The sequence below is a fragment of the Neomonachus schauinslandi genome, chromosome 3 (genome assembly GCF_002201575.2).
Source record: "Neomonachus schauinslandi chromosome 3, ASM220157v2, whole genome shotgun sequence".
Classification (NCBI taxonomy): domain Eukaryota; kingdom Metazoa; phylum Chordata; class Mammalia; order Carnivora; family Phocidae; genus Neomonachus; species Neomonachus schauinslandi.
The window spans coordinates 167,226,178-167,247,211 of record NC_058405.1 but is presented as its reverse complement, the minus strand read 5'-3'; the positions used below and the strand labels follow the sequence as shown (position 1 = coordinate 167,247,211).

Sequence of the window (21,034 nt, the reverse complement as noted above, 5' to 3'; positions counted from 1 at the left end):
CTAAACTGAAAAAGCTTTTGGAATTTAAGAAACAAAACAGATGAACATAGAGGAAGGGAAGAAAAATAAAATAAGATGAAAATAGAGAGGGACTCTTAACTATAGGGAACAAACTGAGGGTTTCTGGACAGGAGATGGGTGGGGTGTTGGGGTAACTGGATGATGGGCATTAAGGAGGGCACTTAATGTAATGAGCACTGGGTGTTATCTGCAACTGATGAATCACTAAATTCTATCCCTGAAATTAATAATACAGTGTATGTTAACTAAATTAAATTTAAATTAAAAAAAAAAGCTTTTGGATTTACTCAGAACAAAGGAAACCACAATATGTAATTAACGTAGTATGAGTGATGACAAGTTCTGAATTCTGCTTCTGTATACAGGAAATCAACTTTGCATGTCATTTCTTCTCATAGCATGATTTTCTTATTTTACATTTTATTTTAACTTGCCAACTCTTGTTTACTTACAATTTAGGACAGAGGTTGATGATTTTAGGGATTAAGAGTGATAATGTTCAGTGTATTGCTAAAGATTGTTACAAGCTAATCAAATGTCTACAGTGATCGTTCTCAGTAGGGATATTTTTAATGGGAAAATTCCCTAGGTATCTCTAACATGTTTCACTAGGTGAAGCTCTTTGGTCCAAATGAAAATTCACTGTCAAAAAAGTATTTTCTCCTAAAAGTATTATTTTCTGTTCTTGAGGAAGTCATGTGTAACCTACATGCTTTCACAAAATGAAAGGAGGAAAGAAAACATTTTCCTAAATAATATGTAACTTTGATAGAACCTAAAATAACTGTACCTACCTGGCAAAACGAGTGCGAACTACAAATTTCAACTGTTTTCTTTACACCAGTTTATCTATCCTACTCTAAGCCATCCCTGCCTAAAATATCATGTTTACTTTTTTACTTTTTTTTTTCTTTTCTCTTCTTATCTAAGAATTTCAAATTGTCTGATTTCTGGGTTAGACACCATCTAATTATTTTATGGAAAGGTAAAAATTAACATAAGCAAACCCAATTCTTGTTAGCCTGTTCCTACAATTCTATTTGGCATTTTTCTTTCTCTCTCCATGGGACTAGATTTCTACTTTGCTTTCAGTCTTTTAAAGATATATTTGAGGAGACATTTACTGTTGCCTGAAATAGTCCTTGAGACTGTGTTCAATATGTCTTTTTGATCCTTTAATTATATTTTTTGTTCTTTTTGGCAGCCTTTATAGATCTTCCAATCCTCTTTCTCACTATACATTATATTGTTACAAGGCGTCTGTTTATTGCCTATAGTACCCTTTATATTCCACTTAACTACATGGGCCTCTGATGAGTTTAAAATGATGAGTGCCAATTGACTTATCTATGAATTGATAGAGGAACTCTGAACAAAGAGCTAGTATTTGGAATCCCCTCTTCTAGCTAATAGTTCCCCAAATGCTATTTTATTCCAATGAGTCCAAAAGAAATCACCTTGTGACTTATTGTAAGATACTTTAGTAGCCTCGTTCTAGTAGAAAGAGGTCCATAGCCTAGGAATTAGATTGTAACATTAAGGGATAATTTAAGTGCTTACTGCCAGAGCCCTTTAATACTTTGAATGCTGAAAGTACAAAGGAAACCTTAAGGAAGAGAAGCCTGTACATACAATGTCAGGAAAAGTAACCGAAGGATACATAAATACGAATTCTACTAAGTAAAGGACCTCTATCATGACATGGTCCCTATGTGTTTAACAAAAATATATGTGCCAAGAAGACTGCTTAGACATTCAGGTCAAAAACTCACTGAGCTCCTACCATGTACCAAATCCTACACTAGGCTCTAGAAATACATGGGCAAATGCCCCCAGGCCCTCCATTTAGCAAAAGGGCTAGATATGTGCCTGAATGGTAAAAGGAAGAAACCTGCAGAAGAATATCACTGAAGCACCTGGAGATAACAAAGATAAATAAAATATCCTTTCCTTTGGTAAATTTTTCTTTAATAAAAAATTCACCCTTTTTTTTTCCTTCTATGCTTTAAGTAATAAAAATTTAAATTTTAAGAAAGAAATTCGTGTCAAATTTTGAATTTAAAGTTAAAAATTTAAAGACTCTTTCAAGGGGTACCTGTGTGGCTCAGTTGGTTAAGCGTCTGGCTCTTGGTTTGGGCTCAAGTCTTGATCTCAGGGTCATGAGATCAAGCCCTGTGTCAGGCTTTGTGCTCAGTGCAGAGTGTGCTGGAGATTCTCTCTTCCTTTCCCTCTGTCCCTCCCACTTGTGCTCTCTCTCTCAAATAAATAAATCTTTAAAAGAAGAAGAAGATGCCTTCAAGTCTGCTCAAATGTCATCCGTCTTCTTGGCGAGATGTACATTGACCCTCTTATTTAAAATAATGTGCCTCCCAGTGCTCTATCCGCTCTTCCTTTATAGAAGTCATTGCCTCCTAACGTATCATCCGGTGTCTTATTTTTGCCTGCCTATCCCACTGGAAAGCAAATTTCATGTGGGCAGAGTATTAGGTCTGCTTTGTACACTGGTGCACCTCCAGGGCCAACATCAGTGCCCGGTACAGAGTAGACAATTGTTCAATTTTTGTTGCATGAATAAAGATTCATTGAGTGTCAATCTGAAGAAAATAACATAATACCGGAAATCATTACTATTTCTATCATTATTATTCAGCTTTTAGTTTGTTCAAGGTATGAATTTAAAAATAAGCAAATACTTGTTTTGAGTCGTCTTTCCATTATGCTTAACTAGGAATGCCTTTCTATAACATCTTTAATTTAGTCTCACAATGTGGAGATACTATGTTGGGAAAGAGATATGAGTGGCATTGAGGGAGACAAGGGTGAAGAAGGGAAAGATCAGTGGCTGGTTATACCAGCATATGCATATTGAGTATGCTATATGTAAGAGTACAAATACATGTTGTGCAGAGGTAAGACAAATATCATGATAACTTGAAACAAAAGATCATTTATATCAATTTACTAGACATTTCACATGAAAGAGGCTGACGGTGCTTGAATTACTTAACAAACTGTTTCATTCCCTATTTCACTTTGCAAACAGAGACAAAGAATGAGAAAGCTCTCCTTACCCAGTATATTCTAAAAATACAGGGGTAGGGGAAGAAAATAGACATTGGGGAGGGTATGTGCTATGGTGAACGCTGTGAATTGTGTAAGACTGTTGCATCACGGACCTGTACCTCTGAAACAACTAATACATTATATGTTAAAAAAAAAAAAAAGAAGATAGCAGGAAGGGAAAAATGAAGGGGGGGAATCAGAGGGGGAGACGAACCATGAGAGACTATGGACTCTGAGAAACAAACTGAGGGTTCTAGAGGGGAAGGGGGTGAGGGGATGGATTAGCCCAGTGATGGGTATTAAGGAGGGCATGTATTGCATGGAGCATAGGTGTTATATGCAAACAACGAATCATGGAACACTACATCAAAAACTAATGATGTAATGTATGGTGATTAACATAACATAATAAAAAAAAGAAAAAAGAAAATTCTGTTTTATTCTATTGAATTTTAAGGTAATTTATACAAATGAATCTTGAGGAAAATTATTTTACATTTCTCATATTATTCTTGGGTATTAAAAATACGAGTTTGCCACAGCAGATTCAAGTGAAAGATCTAAGGTAAGGTGAACTCAAAGGGATCAAAACTTATTTTGTACACTGAAAGCTGTTTACTTCTTGATCACCAGAGTTAGGTGAATAAACATGTATTATTACCCACCTTGCTCAAGTCGAAATTGGAGTCTAACTGACTGCTGCTGCCTACCTCTTTGTCAATCATTGTAGAGCAATGTAAGCCTACAATATATTCCAAAGTGAGTTTAATCTGACCCCTGCGTGGTAGAATTATGAAGGATTTTAGTCTGGTTTGCGCTCACTAGACATGGAGAACAACTCTTCTCCAAAATGTGAATACTTATATGAGCATTATTTGCAGATGGCTACTTTGGATTTTTCCTTTGCTTTTGTTGTTGTTGCTGTTTTTGTTGTTGACCTGGGATGAACAGTTTCAATTCTTTTTACATGTCCTTATAGTTCTTCATTTTACTTTTTCCCCTCTGGGTCTTTAACTAGTATTCCAATAACTTTTCTCAGTAAAACCTTCAGGAAAATTAAGTTCCATGTGTGGCAGGATCCACTTAGTGGCTTAATTTCAACTGAGCACTCATTTTCATTAGTGTAATTCTTCATCACTAATTAAATGCATATGAAATTATAAGAATATTCTTCAAATCTCAAGATTATAGCCAATAAAAAATTTAACTTTTAATTCACTATCGAATTTTAGATTTTAGTGCCTCAAAGTCAAAAGACTAGTTAAATGTTGTTGTTGTTGTTAGTTGCTTTTATTCATATTGACTCAACCAAAATGACAATAAAATGCTGAGATATAACAAAGAAATTTTGGGTCATATCTGTACCCATCTTCAGCTTAGCAGTTAAGAGATATTTAAACTGCTTTTATTAATGGAATGTAAATCAATCCCTTTTCTCCACTCAATATCCTTTACCACCCCAAACAAGCATAGTCCCCTAAAGATAACAAGGAGAGGAACCTTAGCACAAGGGACAGCAGAACAAGAAGCGTCTATCTGGAAATCTCATTTCAATAAGGTCAATCACATTGGGTTTGCCAAATGCTTAGATCACAGATTTGAAAGATGAAATAACTATGCATTATAAATATATAAATATATATAGACACTTCAGGATAAGAGTAAGTATAATTTTCCATCTAACAAGGTAAGGAATTATTTTAAGCATAGAGGGGGTAGATTTCTGGAGAAAAGCAAGTGTTTCAGGAGAAAAAAAATTCATAGACTATGGTCAGTTACTTCTTCTACCCTGACCCCATCCATACCAATCTGTGTACAGCCCTATCTATTAGGGACTATTTAAAACTGTGTTCTGTGATTATCATATGATCTCACTCGTATGTGGAATTTAAGAAACAAAACAAGAGGATCATAGAGGAAGAGAGAAAAAAATAAAACAAGACAAAGTCAGAAAGAGAGACAAACCATAGGAGAGTCTTAATTATAGGAAACAAACTGAGGGTTGCTGAAGGGGAAGGGGGTGAGCATTTGATGTAATGAGCACTGGGTATTATGTAAGACTGATGTAATGAGTACTGGGTATTATATAAGACTGATGAGTCACTGAACTCTACCTCTGAAACAAATAATACATTACATGTTAATTAATTGAATTTAAATGAATGAATGAATGAATGAAACTGTGGTCTGTGGAAGGGAAGGAGAGTAATATAAATGCAGTTGGATTGGAGAGAGCAATTTTGACCATCTCTCCCACCTTTCACCGTTTTGCTTTCTCTCTCCCCGCCCCCCACCCTTCCTGGTAAAATATGGATTTCACTGGTTTTTTGGTTTGTTTTTTGTTTGCTTAGTTTTGGTTTTGGTTTTATAAATGTGATTAATTGTTGTGTATTAAAGGTCAACTCTACAGATGCCTTTGGAGACTTTGTCAGAAAAACAAGCCTTGAAGAGCCATAATGACTCAGGTATGCCCAAGTTCTCACCCTCATCCCTGCCCTCCCTTCTTTCTACCTACCTGAACTCTACCACTTGTTAGAAACCCAAGTTTGATCATCCTTGTGCATTAACCAAACAAGCAGTAGAAGACTTGTCCCTTTCCAAGTTAAGGCCAAACAAAAATTGGCGCTTATTATTTACTGCCCCATATCCAAGTATATGACCAATTTCTCCAATAAGATTATAGGCAACCCCAGACAACATCAAGGACAGAGAGCCTGCCTTGTCTTTCCAACACAGCCTCACTAGCATATAACACAATGTCTGGCACATAGTGGGTGATTGGAGAAAACATTTTATACCTCCCTGAATTCATACGTTGGCCCATGAAGTTAACTTTCAGAGACTTTGGAAAGGTCATTTAACCCCTGGTCCACAAAGTAAAAGTAAGAGGAATGATTGGTGACTTTGGGAAATGGAATTGAGCAAGACTGGCTCAGCTCTTCTTTTTTTTTTTTTTATTCTTATATTATCCCCATACATTACATCATTAGTTTTAGATGTAGTGTTCCATGATTCATTGTTTGTGCACAACACCCAGTGCTCCATGCAGAATGTGCCCTCCTCAATACCCATCACCAGGCTAACCCATCCTCCTACCCCCCTCCCCTCTAGAACCCTCAGTTTGTTTTTCAGAGTCCATCATCTCTCATGGTTCGTCTACCCCTCCGATTTCCCCCCCTTCATTCTTCCCCTCTTGCTACCTTCTTCTTCTTCTTTTTTTTTTTCTTAACATATATTGCATTATTTGTTTCAGAGGTACAGATCTGAGATTCAACAGTCTTGCACAATTCACAGCGCTTACCAGAGCACATACCCTCCCCAGTGTCTATCACCCAGTCACCCCCTCCCTCCACCCCACCCCCCACTCCAGCAACCCTCAGTTTGTTTCCTGCGATTAAGAATTCCTCGTATCAGTGAGGTCATATGATACATGTCTTTCTCTGTTTGACTTATTTCGCTCAACATAATACCCTCCAGTTCCATCCACATCATTGCAAATGGCAAGATCTCATTCCTTTTGATGGCTGCATAATATTCCATTGTGTATATATATATATATATATATATATATATATATATATATATACCACCTCTTCTTTATCCATTCATCTGTCGATGGACATCTTGGCTCTTTCCACAGTTTGGCTATTGTGGACATTGCTGCTATAAACATCGGGGTGCATGTACCCTTTCGGATCCCTACTTTTGTATCTTTGGGGTAAATACCCAGTAGCGCAATTGCTGGATCATATGGTAGCTCTACTTTCAACTGTTTGAGGAACCTCCATACTGTTTTCCAGAGTGGCTCTACCAGCTTGCATTCCCACCAACAGTGTAGGAGGGTTCCCCTTTCTCTGCATCCCCGCCAACATCTGTCGTTTCCTGACTTGTTAATTTTTGGCTCAGCTCTTCTTAACTCTCTTTTCAAAGAAACCTGTTCTCAGTTGTACATCAAGATGGGAGAGCTGCAGCTGTGAGTGAATACACTTGACTCAGGGAATAGGAGTTATAAGAAACCTATTTCGTTACAGATCTAGGCCCTGTCTTCTGAAAAGCTTTAACAGTAATAAAGCTGATATTCAGATTGCTGTCTATTTGAATACTGTGTCTTATTTCTGTATTGATTCTAAATATAGAGATTGAAGAGAGCGTATCATTAATTATCACCCTAAAATCTTACCGGTAGAAAGTACCTTGCAAATACTGATTGGTTGAATGAATGAATGAATGAATGAATGAATGAATGAATGAATGAATCTTTGAATGAATGGCTATCAGGTGGCAAAGATGCTATGTAATTCTATTTTTGTTTCTCTGGAGCATAATTGGCTTGCAGAATGCACTCCTGCTTTGCTCCAGTCATATTTTAACTATTCCTCTTAGGCACTGCTCACAAAGGTTAAGAAGCGATGGGCAATGTACAGCTGTCTTTAACTCTATGTGATTTATTTCCTGGGAGACTAGTTAAGGGAATAAAGAACACCTGCTTTCACAGTATTTTTCTCTTCCATATTCCACCAACTAGAGATGTAACTGGGTACAGCAATTCCTTTTTATAAAGCCATTACATCATACTTAAGTTTTATTCACACTTTAGTAAAATCACTTTAATCAGATAATCTACTAACTGTTTAGCAGAGTACTGCTAAATGATAATGAATTCAGTAAAACAGAAAAAAGGAAAGCATGCACTCTCTTCCAAACGATCTTCTCCATTATTTCCTTTAATACTGAAAATTATAAACTTTAATACTGAAAATAATAAACATCTATTTTTTTCATTTTATACTTAATATAAGTTTTTACTTTTCACCACATTTTGAATTCTTATTTCATTTGTCTTATTTTTGGTTGAATTCTTTTATAAAATGTAGATTTCTAATTCAGTATTTTTCTAGTAGCAATCGGTTTTACAAATCTTTCAAGTCCAAAGATATTAAGTCTAATAGTAAGATGTTGGAGTTTCAGTGTCTCTCTCTTTGGCATCTTTTCCTAACATCCCTTGGGAGTAACAACTTTCAAATCACATCTGGTCCTACAGGCTAGATAATAAAGTTACTTAAATAATTACTACTGCAATTAAAAATAATTCCACTGTCAATGGGAATGCAAAATGATGCAGCCACTATGGGAAATGGTATGGAGATCTTTCAAAAAAGAAGGAAAACTGGATTAACATATAACCCAGCAATCCTACTTCTGGATATTTACCCAAAGAACTGAATTCAGGATCTCAAAGAGATATTAAAACTTCATCTTCATTACAGTATTATTCACAATAGTCAAGATATGGAAGCAACCTAAACATCCATCAATAGATGAGTAGATAAAGAAAATGCAGGCATATACATACAATAGAATATTATTCAGCTTTAAAAAAGGAAGGAAATCCTATTATATATGGCAACATGGATGGACCTTAAGGACAGTATGCTAAGTGAAATAAACCGGTCACAGAAGGACAAATATTGCATGAGTCCACTTATATAAGATACCTGAAATAGTCAAACTCATAGAATCAGAAAGAAGAAATGTGGTTGCCAGGGGCCAGGGGAAGAGGGAAATGGGAGTTACTAACCAACGGACATAAAGTCTCAAATGTTTAAGATGAATAAGTTCTAGTGATCTGCTATACAACATTATCCCTAAAACTGCATTGTACAGTTAAAAATCTGTTAAGAGGATGGATCTCAGGTTAAGTACTCTTACTACAATAAAATAATAAAATAAAATAAAATAGTTCTACCTCATCACATAGTATCTAATAATTCATAATGACTATTAATAACTCATAGGTAGTCATCTATTTGCTTCTAGAATTAACTCCATACTACATTGGATTTTGTCCCCACCCAAGAGAAAATCTCCATCATCATTTATTATTGCCTCCCAATTGTTCCCCCTGTTTCCAAACTCTCCCTGCTTCTACCTATCTCATGCAGTGCAGTTAAAGGTTATCTTTCTTAAACATTTATTGCATAACACTAATCTTCACATTCCCCAATTAACATTCCAAGCCCCCTCATCTGGCCCGTTCTCTATATGAAATCCCTTAGGCTCCCCTCTAGACTTTGTGCATAAATGTCTTCCTCTTTACCTGTTTACGTCCTGGTTATCCTTCTTAGTCCTACTCATGATATGCCTTCAAAGATCCCCCAAGTCAGGATTAACCACTGATTTTCCTGTGCTCTCACTGCATGTGTGTGTGTACTAGTTGTGTGTTACCTTTTGTTTTAATTGCTTAAGTTACTCTTCTACCCTGCTAGATCATGACTTCTGAGACAGAAAATCCAATGCCTAATTTAATTTTCTATCCTCACAGAAATAGCCCACTGTTATTCACACAGTAAGGCAATCACTACGTACTTGGTGAATGCACAGAAATATGGGCGATCATGTGATGTTAGGATGTTGTTCACATGCTGATATTATGGTTTTTCAAAAAATTCTCTGATGCCACTGGCTACTGGGTTTTGTTTGCTTGTTTATTTTTACCTGAAAGCAAAGACAGATGTCCCACATAGGTACAGTTCATGCTAAAAGATGGAAGACGAAAGTAAAGAATAAGTTGGGACTGGTTGGCAACCCTTGCCTCATAAGCATCCCTAGATTTCTATACCAACTAGTTGTCATACAGCTAATGTCTTCAGAAGAGTCTAGAAGATGATCTCTAATCACTATCCTTTGGGTTTCCTAATGGGTTGCTTCCATTACTAATATTATTATCTTAACGTCAACATAAATATAATCCTCCATCACTGGGGAAAAGCAATAATAAACTAGATGTGCATACATAGCCCAATTATTCTCCTTTCCTCCTTTACTTTTTTAAAAAAATTTATTCACTTATTTTAGAGAACAGGAGGGGTGGGCGGGGGGGAAGAGGTAGAGGGAGAAGAAGAGGGAGAGAACCTCCAATAGACTGTCCACTGAGCATGGAGCCCAACACAGTGCTCAATCTCAACACGACCTGAGTTGGAGGCTTAACCGACTGAGCCACCCAGGTGCCTCTCTTCCTTTACTTGTCATCTAAAATACTTGCCAAATTTTTCTATATGTCATTGGCAAATTTATTTATTTTAATTCACTAACACGGTCTCATAATATTACACTTCTATACCAAATCCCCAAATAGTTTACAACTAATAGTCTATTTTTATCTCCCTCTGAAAAAAAACTGAGGCTGCCATATTTTTACTGATATTGTTGCTGAGGTTTACATTTAATGCTGGTACATACTTGACACTCAATAAAGATTTTAACTAAATTTGAGAATAGTAACTAAAGATGACAAGTATACTTCAATTTTTCTCTACTTTGTGTCCATATGTTAATGTACTTCCCACTTTGTTTTGTTTCTATTTTAATTCTGGAGTAATCGTTATGTTTGAAAAAAAATAAAGTATACCATGTCTTAAGCATGTCTTATAAAAGTAGATCAACCTGTCACGATCCTGTTTCTACCTTTTGGTATTGCTTTAATGAGACCCTGTTAAGGCATAAACCAGATGGCATATATAGTTACTGAGCTAGGCAGGGAGATGAAGGCCCAGGCCCGACACAGGAAACTCTAATGGGCAAGAGCTTTCTGTCAGGTTGACCTACGCTTTCTCAAACCTGCATCATAGTTTACTTCTTCTCTGCCCGACTCCGTTCCCTCAAACTTTCCTCCACCAGAGTTAACCCTTAATAAATATCTGGCTCCCTAAACACCATTTCAGTATCTGCTTCTGGAGAACCTGACTTATGATAGACACTTAAGCCAAACAAGTCAATAAGAATTCAAAGGCTTTGGAGAGTCTGTTTATGGGGGTTCTAGCCCAGAAACCACTAGATGCATGTGGAACACTGAAGGACACCTGAATGGTTTACTTTCTTCATGTACCCCTAAAACGTAAGAATTAGCCCAGACTTCAAGTGAATTTGGCATAGTGCCTAAAGGTCAGTCAAGGTCCTTAGGCCAAAGCTAATGGTACCTCCAAGTTGCTCAATGACCAGGAGCAGACATTCACTTTTAGGGGCCACTAAGCACAAGTTCAGCATGCAACTGCCTAAAATAAAACTCATATACACACACACACACACACACACCCCTATACCTTCTAAAGCTCTCTTGATTGACCTTGAACCATGTTTAAATTGTATCTGCAATTAATAACATTATCTCTACCTCTTCACAATTGTATTTTTCTCCCATCCATGAAATTATATTTACAAAACATCCAAACAAGCCCCTGCACCTCATGCCTACCCTGCCAAATAAGGCCAGGGTTTGTAGCCAATGTGGAGAGCAAGAAAAATGCATTAAAACTAGCTCATACTCAGAGTTTGGTTTCTTTTAGCCTGGAGCATACAGATATTTTGGATCAGGGAGCCAGTTAGATTATAAAATAAGGAGTCAAAAATTGTGCGTTCTTGTGACTTTATATGATTTTGCAGGATAAAGACTGAAATTCGTAGTCCCCATGTCCTAGTAATACTAAATATTACTTTTGTCCATAAATTTTTAGGAGGAACATTGTAAGATTGTAAATTTTCCCACACTTAATATTTAAATAGGCTAAAATGGATTTTTTCTGTGTATATTTAATTACCCCATTTTTAATCTTTTATTTTACAATTGTACTTTTCTCTAAATTAAACTGAATTACATAAATTTCTACATGACCCCTATTTTTATGTTACTTTTTAAATGGAACCTTTAGTAAACTGCACAATCTTTGGGTGTTGTACTTTCTGGTATTTATAAAACCTGGTGATTCTTTCACAAAGCATAGGTAATTTCTGACGAAAATACATTTTTTGAGGGAACTTGCATATAAGTAGAAATTCCAACAAATTCTCAATTTGTTGGTTTGTCTGCCAAGGAAGTTGATATTGTTGTTTTACCATACCATAATTTTTTTTTTTTAATGATCTCAAAAATGTGACACTGTAAGCAAATCTGACATTTTCCCTAAATATCTCACTCATCTCTTTAGGGCTTTTGATTTTTTCCTTAAAATTAAAATTCATTGTAAACCTACATTTATGGGTCTATTTTCATTTCCTAGTAAGATGACTGATTAACTTTATGGGACCACAAATAAATGACCGAAATTTTATACCCTAATACTCTCAGTTTGAAATCAGGTTTAAAAGGATAGATGATTCAAAGCACTTTCCAGGATAAGAACAATGCAACAACTGTTAATAGGAGTCACACAGCTAAATCCTCCTTCAAAAAGCTTTGAAAATGTGTCCCTGGTGTTATGCTCAACTGATTTATAGAGAGCTTTGGCTTAGGAAGTAACAGTCAAAATTCAAGCATAATTTATAATTTAACCTATAAAAGTTTTAAAAGAGCCCAATATTCATTACTGTCTTTAGGCTTTTCCTTTGCACTCAGTATTATGTTATTAAAAGTCATCCACTTGTTCCTTAATCATCCCACATCCCAGAATCATTCTGGGCTAACTTTGAAGATATTGGTCCTTCACTTTGAAGCAGTTTTCTTTGGATCCATTAGTTTGAGACAGTGGAAACAAGTCAAAATGAGACTTTTCTTGCAGTTTAAAATTGCTAGCAATAAACACCATCACATTAGATTTCTGCATATGTGAAGCTTACAGGACTATAAGAGAAAGAAACAAATTGAAAATTGAAAAACAGCATGTTTCGTTCAATACATGACAATATTTTGGTTGAAGTGGAAGAAATATGTCAACTATTAATAGCACTGCCCTAAAATATCCTATTTATAGAATGGCTAATTAAAGCAAGAATCCTTACTAATTCTTTGATTTAAACAATCTGTTCTCCAAATGCAACAAAAAAGGAGGAAAATAAGAAAGAAAAATAAATATGATTTATTTTATGTGGGGATAAAGTGCAGTAGATAAATGGGCTCTTGAGTAAGCAATAACATTACAGCAGGAGAAATGATTTAGAGCATTCTGAAGCCAGGTTAAACAACAACGATGGCTCCAAGTATATAAGCACAGTAAACAAAATGCCAAATTAAAAAATTCCATGTGGTGTTTGGGCCTAATTAAAATTCTAACCAGATTTGCTATGGTTATATTTCATTTGTTGTACAAAAACAGACACCCATGTGTCCTTGTGTTAACTCCAGCACTTACACATCCGTGAAATGGGAATAACTGCATTGTTTCTTCCCCTGGGTGTGAGAATTTACCAGCAAAATGTTCTGGATATAAAGGCTTGAGCTAATTTAGCAATAAATTCCATAAAAGATTTGAATATAAAACATTATAGTTGCAATAATCCCCCTAAGCTAGTAATAGAAATGAAAATTATTTACTCTGGGAATCTGACTGTATTGCTGTTAAATCATTTGCTTATGTAAATTATTCGTATATCAGAAAAAGTAGAAGTCCCATGTGTTTATTTCCATTTTCACTAAGGCCTAAAGCCATATAACATATTTGATTTCTGGCTTACCTGATGTTTCTTAGCTATTAGTTTACATCAGTACTCATCCTCTCAAGAAATAAAATAAATCTGAACCAAGCTTTAGGAAGGAAGAAGCTTAAAGCCAGAATTTATTTCAGTTATTACTGCATAGATAATATGGTAAAAGTTAAAATCTTAAAGCATTCTTTATTGGTAAATTAAACCTTATTTTTCATTCTTGGAGTAGTACTATCAAAATATGGATACTTAATATTCAGAATTCAGGCACAATTTTTAAGTGTGGAAATATTTAATGAGACTTCTCTGCAGTTATAATGTCTAATACTTCAACAATTAAAAGTACTGTAAGAGCAGTAATCAATTAAGCCTTACGACATCGTAAGTTAATAGCCTTACAACATCCTACATTAATATTAAGTTATCTGCCTTTGGTTAAACATAGGCCGTTGTTGGGGGGAAAAAAATAACAAGGTTAATTTACTTGAATACTTCTCTGTTCCGGATATTTGTAAACAAATGAGTCAGATTCATAAGTAATTTTTATTCTAGTTATGTTTCTCATTATAAATAAAATACAGCATTTAGAAAAATTCCATTATAAAGTATGTTCATAAAGTGTAAGTTTATTAACAAATACCGTAATGAGCAACTCCTATGTGGTAAAATTGTTCTGAATCTGGGAGGGACCTCCAATATTGTAAGCTAACTTTTATTTTATGGTAATAAATTAATATGGTGTTATTTAATTCTACATCATAGATGAAACTTATTCAGTAAAATTCTTAGTGGTACATTGACTCCTCTGTTAGAACTTCATGTTAGCCAGTGATCTCCCTGTGAAATATAAAAGATTGATATACGACATTTAGTAAGTTGACAAAAAAAGAAAAAAGGGTAAAAGAGTCTTGAAAATATTTTCATGAGTTGAATTCATTTAGACCAGATGAAGAAAATCAAGTGGAAACTGAAGGTACTAGGAATAAGGAGTCCAAAACGAAGTCTTACGCTGGCTCATGTAACTTCTTTCCAGTCTTCAATCACTAAAAATACCCTAGAAAATGCTAGTCCCATCAAGGACATTCAGTCTTGCATAGCAAACTGTGGAAGCATTGAAGTGGGCTCTGGCATGACCATTGCTTAAGAGATACTGAAAACTCTCTACTATACCCCAGCCTTTGGTACAAGTCAGAAATGTGAAAAAGGTTTAATGAAGATGTGAGGGCAAAAGAATGCTCTCTATTTCCACAAGAGTAGAACTTAAATTCACTTCTACATGATCAGTAATTCTGCTAAGCATGGTCAGGTGGAAACTCAAATCTTCATCAGCTGGAGAAGGAAGCAGGAGTCCAAGACTCATGCCATTTCTACAGGCACTTCCCCCACCAGATTTCTTAGCTTCCTACTGAGGGTGGGGACTCAGATAAAGTGAGTGAAGTGCCTTTTGGGCAACATGGAAGGAGGCACACCATCGCCCTGCTAGTGAGTGTCTCCTTCAATGGTGTATTGTTAGTATCTCACTTGCCCTACCCTCATCTAGGCCCTGTTTGACTATCGCTTTTTCAACAGTTTTATGGCAAGAAGCTCAAAATTACAAAGCACTCTTGATGACCAGCAAATGAGTTTGTATTTTAGAAAGGCGGGGGGGGGGGGGAGCAATATAAAAAATGGAGTACATAAACAAAAATGTTCAAAAGGGAGGTTACCTCCTAATTAAAGAAATATCATTCACCCAAATTTTACAAAGTTGCTAATCATCCAGACTAATTATTCAACCATTCATTTGGGATTGAAACATAATCTATTTTTTCAAAAATGTTCATCATCTTGGATGAAATCCAGCCCTAAAAACATATCTATATGTAGTAAAGGTCTGATACAATAGTTATTCTTGAAAGTGTATGATAAACCTATCCCTACCCCCGCCTCTAAATATACAAAGAGGCTCCAATATAATAATGAACTCTATTTCCAGTGAATGTCTTTAAAGCTACTACAATATAACTAAAGGATTCTAATTGTAGGAGTTTTTGTAGTTGCCAATTTCTAATCAAATGACAATAGCTCCTTAAGATTGAGCCAAATAGGTAGTTTTATGTTGGAAATAGAATATAAAAATCTTACAAAATGAAAACCTTTCAAAGGGAATAATGACTCCTAGGGCTCAATTGTATCTGAAGTACCAGAGAGAAGGATACTTGGACTGTTAGGTTCCTGGCTTAATTGTAACACAAGTCACCATTTTGAAAACCAAGTGGATTAATGTTAGAAGCAGTACCTACTGAACCCTTTTCATAAGGAACTTAACCTTTTCAATTTAATACCTTTGATTTCCAAATTCATTTGCAAGTAAAAATAAAACTATTTAGTCTTGGTGACTTTCCAAGACCTGTGAATCAGAATTCTTAAATTTATGTTTCTTGAAATCAGAGACTATCCACTTACTACCCATTTATTTCCACTTATGATTCTTCCTGTATACTCACAGGATAGAAGCTTTAAAAAAGGATATTAAGATGTACATCCTGACTTTTGGAACTGAATTCAAAATAGTAAAGATCCTTTCTTTCATAGTTCTTGAGTCTAATTTACTATAAGCAACATCTTCCTAGAGATATGTTTAATATTAAGGCAAAGGTGAAAAAAATTATTATATATATTTGAGAATTTTCATCAGACATTTTGTCATTGTAATAATTTGTAGTCCATGAAAAACATGAAGAAACTCTGATCAGTCTACTAAGTCCTTCTACTAAAATGTATAGGACAGAATTTTTTTTAAGTAGCCAGGGTTTGGAGTGCCTGGGTGGCTCAGTCGGTTAAATGCCCAACTCCTGGTTTCTGTTCAGGTTGTGATTTCGCAGTCATGAGATGGAGCACCATGTTGGGCTCCGTGCTGAGTGGGGAGCCTGCTTCAGATTCTCCCTCCCCCTCCCCCTCTGCTCCTACCCCTGCTTGCTTGCACTCTCTCTCTCTTTCTCTCCTAAAATAAATAAATAAAACCTTAAGTATCCAGGGTTTGCTTTTACAGTATTTTATAGATTTTTTCTAAAGATTTTATCTATTTATTTGAGAGACAGCATGAATGGGGGAGGGACAGAATGAGAGGGAAAAGGACAAGCAGATTCCCTGCTGAGCTGGGAGCCAGACACAGGCTGGAGATGGGGCTCAATCCCAGGACCCTGAGATCATAACCTGAGCCAAAGTCAGAACCCTATATTTTAGGCATCTGAACAATATTTTATAAATTTTTAAGCACTGATTATATGTGATAGTCACATAATCCTTTGAGACTAAGTCAAGAATTGTTTCTACACTACAGATAACAAAATATAGGCTCAAAGAGGACATGTGACTTGACCAAGTTCAGAGCATTAATAAATGCACAAGAGGGGTTAGAATCCAGATCTTTTTATTCCCCATCCAGTGTGTTTTCCACTACACAGCTACAACTGGCTGAAAGTAATATTGAGTACTGAACATTTTCTATGCTAATAGAAAAAGATTGAGGTCTCTAAAACTTCCATATGATATGGCTGTTGATCATGTATATCCTTGATACCTAATTCCTTTAAATGTAGAGCACCTTGAAATTCTTTCCTCTTCCTTGTAAGAGAAATACAACTGTGTCTCTTGGCAAGGCACACTTTGTAAATATTGGCCACAGATAAATAACACAAGAAAGGGCCACATAAAAGTACAAGTTCGTCACTGCTATCGTCAAGCCCACTCTGTCACCAATGGGACAAGAAAAGTGACCTCCCAAGCCATTGAAAAGGCAACTAATTTATAGGGCAATGCTTATAGATCTGCCCACAGGGTATCTTCTGCAATCTATTTACTAGCTATAACTAGCTATACTGCCACTAACCTTCAGTGACTACTCTCACTGCCCTTCACTGACCATTACATAACCACATTCTAAGAATTTTTAGGTGATGTTCATCTAAAAAGAAGAAATTTGCATATAATTTTCTAAAAGAGTTGCATTTTAAAAGTGAAAGCAGGAAGAAAAGTAGGTAGAGGACTGTTCCAAAATAAGTGAATAAAACACAAGCCCCCTTGGACTGCTGTACAGAATTTTAAGTCACTATTGTGAAGTTCAAGAACTTCTATTTTTCATGCCTGGCTTTCCTCCAAAACTCTGGCCAGTAATGATTGAGTGTGAGTAATGACTTTTACATCATGAAATGATGGCTTATTCCCCCTACAAATTTGTCATTCTTGGCTATGAACTTTGGCAGACCTTTAAAACATATATGCCACCCTGAGCTAGAAGAACTATTTTCACTGTAGTCTATCCATATAATTAAGTCATTTTGTTGTGGTTGTGATTGGGGTCATATAGAGCACTTACTATGATCATGGAGAACTGGCTTCTAATCTCAGTCATATCTATGCCATTTTAAGTAGTCGCTCAATTTCTCCGTTTCTGGTGTCTGATGGAGGTACACCTATCCCTGCCTACTTATTTTTGTAAGAAGAAAAAGATATTCCAAGGGACATGGACTTTGCAGTCTTAGAAGACACATCTAACTGTAAATGGTATTACTTTCATTACTATCTATTCTCTCTGGAGTGATATATGAGTACCCTTGAGATATTACTAACACTGAACTAAAACCAGTATTCACTCTCAGAGTTTGTATCTAGTCGCTGCATCTTTGATGATGGTTTAGAACATATCTCCTTTCTGGCTCTCTTGTTGCAATTAAACTGAATCCAAGAAAATGGTTGTTTCTAGGTTTTTTAATTTAAAATGGTAGTTTCTGATACTTTCCCCTGAGATCTTGTGTTATTTCCCTCTCTCTCTCTCTCCTTCCCCCTCCGCACTCCTCACCTCTGTCTCTTTCTGTCTCCCTCTCTCTTCCTTTCCTTTTACTCTTATTCTTTCCCCACCCTGTCACTGGAGGCCACAAAGATCAACAGGCACTGCTTAGCCCTACAGATGTCACTTGGGGCTAAATATCATACTGAATCCTGACTTGAGCAATCTAAGCAATAGAAGCTGTGGAAGCATTTGGAGGATTTTTAGTCAACCCAGTGAGCATACAAAGTATTAGCAGAACACTCAAAACTATTAGGACCTATTTTTACACCAACAGATAGAGGTTGTTTTGGGTTTTTTTCTACTTCACTTTTTATAGCTCTTACTACTAAAGAAGCAATCTATTTAAAGCTATTGTGATTATTTAAACTTTATATTCACTAAAAATGTTTTTCACTGGCAAAGTTTCCATGGAGTAATTTCAGACTTCTCTGGTAATAAATGCCTTCATAAAGTTATAGGAAGCCACAGAAGCTCCTACTGGAATTTCATAATCCAATGGTGGGGAAGAACACTTCATGTTCTCTTCCCAGGCCTGTTTTTCAGTTATAGATACATTCAGAAGGACAGAATTATCAGCAGCTAATTGCCTCAATGTCTTAATCTGCAAAATAAAAATAATAAATGTGGACTCCCAAGGGAAGGGCTAAGAGGGAAAAGAAAAAAGTAAAGATAAGGTCTACATCATGGATAGCAAATATCAGAATTATGTAGATATTTTCCTTCCAAAATTTTTTCCTAAAAAATGACATTTCAAAAGAGAAAAATATTACAGTGAGCCAGGAAAGCATAGCTTAACACATTACCTTCTGTGCTGTGGTTCATGAACATAGAAGCAACTTTGTGTTTGAACCCTAACTGTGTGCAGTAGTGACTGGGCACAGACAGAGCCCTGATAGCCTTTAAAAGTAATTTTTCCTAAACAGAACACTTACACTTTACATGTTCACAGGAATTGTGACCCTTCTTGACACTGGGTGAAAATTGCCATGATTTTACTCAGAGCAGTTGAAAATGAACATTTACGAAACCCAGTAGACTCAATATTAAAGCCAATATTAATAAATTAGCACTTCAGAACTACATGCAAATCTGTATTTGCTTCCTAAGTAACATCTTTGCTTCATGCTAAACTACTCCCCATATCATTTTATCAGAAACAATAAATATGGGAATGTTACCTTGACAGAAAGGAGCCTGGTGCCAGGTCTTGAAAATTTCCATTGATGGTGTGCAATCACGTTGGTAAAGCCAAAACCAGTCTTCAGGGTCTTCACCACTTTGCAAGCTGTCAAAATCCTCGTCATTTTGAAGATGTTGATTTGTGACTAAAATTAAACTATATATATTTATGAGAATTTTGTTTTAAGATTTTTAAAATTAATGTGAAAGAAAGATGGGGGGTGCAGTCCAGTGTTTAAGGCTGACTGCACAGCAATCTTTGAATTTCCATTCATTCTGTCATTAAATGTCTTCAGCCACAGCTCCTCCTTCCCTTAACCCCTCCTCCTGAGGTAATGTTCGGAGATGTTCCATGGACATGTAATACAAATTGCAACACATCAAACACTACCTTCTCCTGCTGAGATAATGCTAGCGTTGTAGAAAACCAGTCATCCATCAAAGGAACTGCTTATGCAGCTGAATAGAATGACCTAGACACAGCGGATAACCTTAGGAATCTCACCCTAAAGAGTAGTAACTTTCTAATAATGCCAAAGATCAAAGGCTTTTACTTGTCTTAGATGTGATGTCTAATTTGCCTCAAAAGAGGTTTTGGATTCCCAAAGACACCTGAAGAATTGCCATTTTCTGCTTAGAAAAAGATGTTGCAAACCACATATCGTAAAAATTACATCAGAATGAACTTTTCTCCATAAATAAAGATTGTTCTTTTTTGAGTTAATAAAGTAGTATATTACATCCTTACTATTGCATTGTTTTGTATTCCAAATCTTAAAGCAATCAGTAATATTAAGTAAAACACAACTGGAGCAAAGTAGCCTGTTTATATATATCTCTCTTAAGAGTTGTAAGAGTCATAAGAAGTGTATGAACAAGAGCAAGCATTGATTTTCATATAAGTATTATTCCTAAGTCAAGATTTTTTTAGTTTTTAAAATGTTACATTTATAAAATTCTTGAGCATTCATGCTTCAACTAAGTCGAAATGGATTCATGTAGCCCTTCAATCCCATATTTAATCAGGTAGGCAAAGGGTCTCATTGGCTTGTGGAAGCGCTCATGTCAGTCATGTGTCTGTGTAGATCAGGAAGCACTGTAGCATCATCCTTTGGTATCCCTGCAAAGGAGGCCAAGAAATGAAACCTCCCTACCAGGGCTTCCCATATGGAAAAGATGGCATAGAATGGCATAGAGATTATAAACTTCACATGCATAAGATGAGTGCCAGAACTGGGGGAGTGAGATGACTTTGTTTTTTTTAAAAAGGAAAAAAGCTTAAGTTCAGTCTTCTGTCTTCCTTAATGCATTTTGTATAAACATTCTCTGAAGCCAAAGTACTTCATGGTCCCTGGTGATAGAAAACTGAAAAAATAGTCTCAATCTAGTGTATATAAGTAATTAATAAAAAAGTAATGTTATGGTAGTGTGTCCAAATGCAATGGAAAAGTAAAGAGAAAGAGAAAGAAAGAAAAGAAAGAAAGAAAGAAAGAAAGAAAGAAAGAAAGAAAGAAAGAAAGAAAGAAA

General features: G+C 35.8%; 1 protein-coding gene across 1 annotated transcript in view; it reads right to left on the bottom strand.

Annotated features, from left to right (window-relative positions):
* The window catches only part of CPS1 (carbamoyl-phosphate synthase 1), a 123,499-nt gene extending 103,722 nt beyond the window's left edge, over positions 1-19,777 (bottom strand). Inside the window, exon 1 of the mRNA XM_021702784.1 lies at positions 19,507-19,777. Within this exon, the coding sequence (XP_021558459.1) occupies positions 19,507-19,632 (126 nt within the window). The 5' untranslated portion in view covers positions 19,633-19,777. The remainder of the gene's footprint in view (positions 1-19,506) is intronic.
* Positions 19,778-21,034: the final 1,257 nt, after the last annotated feature.